Raw genomic sequence first — 6443 nt, 5'->3', positions numbered from 1 at the left:
GGGATAGATGAAGGAGTGAGGATGCATGTCGTCGACTCTTGCATTACTGAGGTGGACAGAATAGTGATGGAAGAAATGAAAAAAAAGTATAAGGGAAAAGAATAGACAGTGAATGAGTGATGATGTGGACATAAACAGGTAATTCCACAGCATTTCCTTCAGCTTGCATGGTGTGAGGCGCATGAACGTTGCAGTTCCCGTTACTGAGCGGCGCCCCTCCGTGGCTCACTGAACGTAACATAAGAACACCATAAAATGTTAAGGTGCAGGAAGCCATCAGGCCTACACATGTATGAAACACACCTGTCTACCTTCACCTGTCACTCTCATCATCGATTTGTCTAGTCTTTCTTTCCAGCTCCCTAATGACTCAGCTCTAACAGCCACTGGTTACTGAGCCCGCTCCATTCACCTGCCACTACTTGTGAAGGCTGAGTGGCGGCGGGCAGGAACTTTGCTGCGAAAACCCAAACAAGACACTGGAGCGAAGCGTGGTTAGGTTTTCGGATTGATTCCAGCGACCTTGTTAACCAGACTTAGATGCCCGCTTCACATGTCTGCGCCCATCTGTGTATTATTTGTGTGGTGTGGGTTGGGTACTCTTGTGTGGGTGTGAGCCGCACTGTGGGTGATGAGTGCCTCGGTGTGGCTCCCCTTGGTGGGTGGCTCCCCGGAGGATGGGTCATGCAAGGCCAGGGAGGAGTGACATATGCTGAATGTGGAGTGGTGTCTTTATTAAAAAGGAGCAGCAAGTGCTCAAGTGGACTCAATAAATAGCAGGTTGGGAGGGGCGGCTTGACTGGCGGCGGGGCGATCTAGGCGTAGGGGGCGGGAGGCCCGTAGGCGGATGGGGCAGGGTGGGCAGGGTAGGTGGCTTCGCCCTCGTAGGTGACGTCGGCCACGTAGCCGCCCTCGTGGTCAGCCGTGAAGGACACCTTCTGCACGCGGCCGTCGGGCAGCGCCACGTAGTACGACCCGCTGGTCACGTGTCCGTCACTGCTTTCGTTCTGGCCGAAGTCGTTGCCGGTGTAGTCGTCCTTGACGGCATAGGCGAAGTCGTAGGGCATCCCTGGCTCCTTGTAGTGAGGGGGCGGCGGGCCGTAATGAGGTGGGCTGTCGGGGCGCGGCGCGGCGGCGGCGAGAGCCACAGCGGCAGCTGCCACGATCACAACCTGCAACACAACACTGCTGTGACAGAGTTACGACGCCGGCGGCGAAGGCGCTGCAGCAGAAGGAGTGAGGCAAAGGCTGCAGCAGCAGCAGCAACAGCTTACCTGGAAGGGCTTCATAGTGGAGGAGGTGGAGATGGTTGAGAACTGGAGTGTGTTATGATGGAGACAAGCGGCGCGGTCCTTTATATACAGGTGACGGGCGTTACGTCACGCACCTCTCATGGCCCTCTGCGGCTCTTCTGCTCCGGGGAAGAAGAAGAAGGGTCTGCGCCGTGCTTTTAGGAAATTATTGTTTTGCCTGAGGCGTGGCGAGACGCCCCGTGACCGCAGCACGGGCGTGGCAGGCAGGCATACGCCTGTCTGGGCGGGGGCGGGGGGAGGAGGGCAGGCGTGTTGCTGATCGCCACCTTTGCGACAGCGTCCTGTGCCACGCTGGCGCGGCACGTCAGCCTGGCCGTCGCTCCCTGGGCATCGTACCACTGCAGTGGAAGGAGCCAACTCTGGAGGGTCTCTCTCTGCTGTGTATAATTTTACCTTCAAGAGGCGTCCAACGTGTTCCTCCCGAGCGACTCAATGAAACTCTCCGAGACTTACTGTATAACGGAAAAAAATATTCTTAAGCGATAATGATCTTTTCCTTTTCCTAACTCAACGAAAAACTAAAATATTTATTTCCAGTACAATAAAAAGGAGAAATATTTGGGTTGTAAATAAATCGGCGAAAAATTTAGTTTTAGACAACAGTAATATTCATTGATTTTAGATAAAAAAAAAAAGACAAGAATAGATTTTGTAATAGGTAGGAGCCTCTCTTGTATCAAAAACCACCTTCCATTTGTGCAGTGAAGCACGGCAGATGTGGCGGGCGGCAGCCGCGGCAGTGATGTAAGGCAGCCAGATGTGTGGCGCACCTGGCCTGCCTGCACGCTCGCCACTGACAGGCTCTCATGACTTTGGTTAAGAGACAAAACAGTGCAACAAGGAAGCACAGGCTGATGATGCGGCGTCCGTAGAATGGCGGTGGTGTGTGTATCCAAGCACCTGTCATATGTTGGCTATCTGAGACAAATTCTGAAACACTTCTACCACGCACCTGCACTACACTTTCAAAACGTTGTTGTTAAAGTGACGAGATGTTATGAATGTTTGTACTGTTCTAGTGACAAATGAAGAAGATTTCTACATTCACAACAGACTAAATACTCATGACAACCTCGCTAATCATCGCAGTGGCCTTGAAAAGAGCAGAGCGTTTCAGAAAAAGGGGCCAAGGACGTCGACTGCAAACTCCGCGGGCGTTGATCAGCACTCATGAGTTGTTGTGAAGCGTCAGCACCACCACCGTCCCGAGGTGGGGGGGCGCCGCACCACATTCTGGCATGGCAGCCCCGTGATCGCTTGTTTATCGGTGGTGAAGACTTGTCTTTAAAAAAACAACAAAACCTTGGCACATCTTTGGGAGTGAGAGTGGGTGTGGGCGTGGGCGGTAATGGAGCACACACAGCCTTCCCTCGCTTGCCTCCCACCGCCGCACCTCAGCGCCGCGAAGAGAAAGGAATCGCCTCCTGGAATCACAAAGTCTAGCCGATAATTTTCCTTCCCCGGAGCAGAAGAGCCGCAGAGGGCCCTGAGAGGCGCGTGACGTAACGCACGCCACCTGTATATAAAGGACTGCGCCGCTTGTTTCCATCATAACACACTTCAGTCCTCAACTGTCTCCACCTCCTCCACTATGAAGCCCTTCCAGGTAAGCTGCTGCTGCTGCTGCTGCTGCCTTCGCCTCGTTCATCCTGCTGCAGCGCCTTCGCCGCCGGCGTCACCGTAACTCTGTCACAGCAGTGTTGTGTTGCAGGTTGTGATCGTGGCAGCTGCCGCCGTGGCTCTCGCCGCCGCCGCGCCGCGCCCGGACAGCGCGCCCCATTACGGCCCGCCGCCCCCTCACTACAAGGAGCCAGGGATGCCCTACGACTTCGCCTACGCCGTCAAGGACGAGTACAGCGGCAACGACTTCGGCCAGAACGAGAGCAGCGACGGACACGTGACCAGCGGGTCGTACTACGTGGCGCTGCCCGACGGCCGCGTGCAGAAGGTGTCCTTCACGGCTGACCACGAGGGCGGCTACGTGGCCGACGTCACCTACGAGGGCGAGGCCACCTACCCTGCCCATCCCGCCCCACCCGCCTACGGGCCCCCCGCCCCCTACGCCTAGATCGCCCAGCAACTCCCCCTGGCCAGTAACTTATTGACACCGCGCCCCCGCGGGACACCGCTTTTGTAAATAAAGGCATCGCTGTACCCCGCCATTGTTTCCCTCCTTCCACACTCTCTCGACAATCCTTCTCACGGGGCACACACACACACACACACACACACACACACACACACACACACACACACACACACACACACCGCGTAGTGTAGTGGTTAGCACGCTCGACTCACAATCGAGAGGCCCGGGTTCGAGTCCCGGCTCGGCGAGGCAAATGGGCAAGCCTCTTAATGTGTGGCCCCTGTTCACCTAGCAGTAAATAGGTACGGGATGTAACTCGAGGGGTTGTGGCCTCGCTTTCCCGGTGTGTGGAGTGTGTTGTGGTCTCAGTACTACCCGAAGATCGGTCTATGAGATCTGAGCTCGCTCCGTAATGGGGAAGACTGGCTGGGTGACCTGCAGGCGACCGAGGTGAATTACACACGGCAACACTTTACCCTGTAACACAAACCACAAAGACCAGTGTTCGCCGTTCCCTCCCTGCAAGAAGCACCACCAGTGCCGTCCGTGCCTTCTGGAAGAGGGCAGCACGTCAAGAGAGGAAACCCAGGATGAAACGCAGATAGCGATGAACGCGGTCACGCCACCGCTGCCGCCAGGGAGACACCGACTCACGCAGCTGCTTCAGGAGGCTGGCACCAGGACACGCGGGCTGCGTTAACTGCATAGGGAGCACGCTAGCACTCTCTCTCTCTCTCTCTCTCTCTCTCTCTCTCTCTCTCTCTCTCTCTCTCTCTCTCTCTCTCTCTCTCTCTCTCTCTCTCTCTCTCTCTCTCATGTGTGGCATAGGCCGGCATCTTGCATATGAATGAAAGAGAGAGAGAGAGAGAGAGAGAGAGAGAGAGAGAGAGAGAGAGAGAAAGAAAGCTGACAGCAACATTAACACACCCTCCCTAACCTAACCTATCCTAACCATACACCAGCATACATCCTCACACCAACACACAGACACACTCTTCACTAACAGTCGGCAACACTTCCCCACTGCCCCATCGCACCGCCGCTTCTCTCTAAAGGCTCTAGTGGAAGTGACAAAGAGTTCTCAAAAATATTTGAGTGTTCTTTTCTTTTATACGATTCTAGCGACAGACGAACAAAATTCCTAAAAACCCGGCGATTCATTTAAGTCACCTCGGAAAACAGTCGTGGTGAAGTTACGTGAATTTTTAAGGATATTTCTGCACGATTAGAAACAGAAGCACTCTTGAGAACCCTTGTGTTTATATACGTGTCCTTGAAAAACAGTCGTGAAGTTACATAGGTTTTTAAGGAAGTTTTTGCTGTTTTAGTGACATATCAACAAGATTTCTGCACGATTAGCAACAAAAGCACTCTTGAGAACCTGCCTATTTATCTATGTCGCTTTGGAAAACAGTCGTGGTGAAGTTACATTGGTTTTTAAGGATATTTTTTTGCGATTTTAGTGACATATTAACAAGATTTCTGCACGATTAGCAACAGAAACACTCTTGAGAAACATTCTGTTTATCTACTTGGACTTGAAAAACTACTGAAAGGCTTAATGAAAAGATAACTCACCCCATCACTCTTTTCACTTCCTCTTTAAACCGGCATCTTATTATCTAGAGCCTTTGGAAAATAGTGGAGTAGTGGAGGTGGCGGCGCTGAAGTGTTCCAGAATGCGGTTCTAGGAAGGTAAAATGTTAACCTCCTCTTGCCATGAATTAACCAAGAAATGCGGCTGTGTCAGTACTCTATAGTCTATACTTCCACTTGTCCTTTGAATCTCGTAATGTTCTTGTTTGAATATCCTATCCGCCTCTCTTGGTCTCCTATACTCCACTGCCCATTCCCGTCCTGCCTCTTGCCTGCTTCCTCCCGTGCTTCAAAACCCTCAAAAGACTTACCTGCACGCTTCCCTCAAAAGACGCTGGCCCATATTCTGAAACACCGTTGAGCTGCACCTTCACTATTTTCAAATGGCTCTAGTTGAAGTGACACGGGTTTTCAAGGATGTTTCTGCTAATTCAAGTGACATGGTAACAAGTTTTCTACATTATCAACAGGAAAAATACTCTTTCTGTAATTCTAGTGACCTGTTAACAAGTTTTCTGCATTACCAACAGGACAAATACTTTTTAGAACTCAGTTAATCGTCTCTGTGGTCTTTGACAAAGGTAGCGGTGAGAGACAGAAGCGTTTCCGAATATGGCGCTTACCTGCACGCTCCGCTCAAAGGGCTTACCTACACTTACATAGGGAGGCGGTGGCGTTGTGGATAAGGTGGTGAGCGTGGGATCAGGCAGACGTCAACGCGTAGGTTCGAATTCCATCAAGTTTACCGCCTTGAAGCTATGCCATTTGTCGTTTGGTGGTCCGCCGTAAAGGACACCTTCTGCAAGCGGCCATCAGGCAGCGCCACGTAGTACGACCCGTTAGTCACGTGTCCGTCACCATGATACCCAGGTTCTAGGTGGTTACATTAAAGATGCACTTGAGGAGTGATATAGGCCCTAATATGGGTACCACTATAAATAAAATTGCCTGCGCCACTAATGGGTGGAAGCTGAACAGCACTTCCTATACATACTCTTCAAGTATATCCACAGGCGCTATAAGCCATAACGTTAAAAAGAATAAATAAATAAACTCACACTGTGCCGAGGCGACCAGCGAAGACACCTTGGTCTGGCATTGCTGCGTGAGTTTGATGTCTTTCTTGTGGTTGTTGTTATTGTTATCATTAGTAGAATTAATATTGTTGTTATTAATGTTGTTGTTGTTTTGCTGTTGTTCTCATCTCTGCCACCTACCAATTACAGTGTTCATCATCTTTTCTACTATTGTTGCTATTTATTGTGTTTATTTCTTGGATTGAACCAGCTATCATTTATTAAGCGTCCATTACATCCTTTCCTCCTCCTCCTCCTCCTCCTCCTCCTCCTCCTCCTCCTCCTCCTCCTCCTCCTCCTCCTCCTCCTCCTCCTCCTCCTCCTCCTCCTCCTCCTCAATCTATCTGTGGTGCCTTCACACGTGCTTTC

General features: G+C 51.6%; 2 protein-coding genes across 2 annotated transcripts; one reads left to right on the top strand and one right to left on the bottom strand.

Annotated features, from left to right (window-relative positions):
* Window positions 1-717: 717 nt before the first annotated feature.
* Window positions 718-1423, bottom strand: LOC123520639 (cuticle protein 18.6-like). The gene is made up of 2 exons (XM_045283121.1): window positions 1275-1423; window positions 718-1172 (listed from the first exon to the last, which is right to left on the bottom strand). Exons 1-2 carry the CDS (start codon window positions 1287-1289, stop codon window positions 816-818), a joined length of 372 nt encoding a protein of 123 aa, XP_045139056.1. The 5' UTR covers window positions 1290-1423; the 3' UTR covers window positions 718-815.
* Window positions 1424-2765: 1342 nt separating this feature from the next.
* Window positions 2766-3468, top strand: LOC123520629 (cuticle protein 18.6-like). Its single transcript, XM_045283099.1, has 2 exons — window positions 2766-2919; window positions 3025-3468. Exons 1-2 carry the CDS (start codon window positions 2905-2907, stop codon window positions 3379-3381), a joined length of 372 nt encoding a protein of 123 aa, XP_045139034.1. The 5' UTR covers window positions 2766-2904; the 3' UTR covers window positions 3382-3468.
* The last annotated feature ends 2975 nt before the right edge of the window (window positions 3469-6443 follow it).

This window comes from Portunus trituberculatus, chromosome 7 (genome assembly GCF_017591435.1).
Source record: "Portunus trituberculatus isolate SZX2019 chromosome 7, ASM1759143v1, whole genome shotgun sequence".
Classification (NCBI taxonomy): domain Eukaryota; kingdom Metazoa; phylum Arthropoda; class Malacostraca; order Decapoda; family Portunidae; genus Portunus; species Portunus trituberculatus.
Note: the sequence above shows the minus strand (reverse complement) of the source record. Positions and strands in the feature narration are given on the sequence as shown.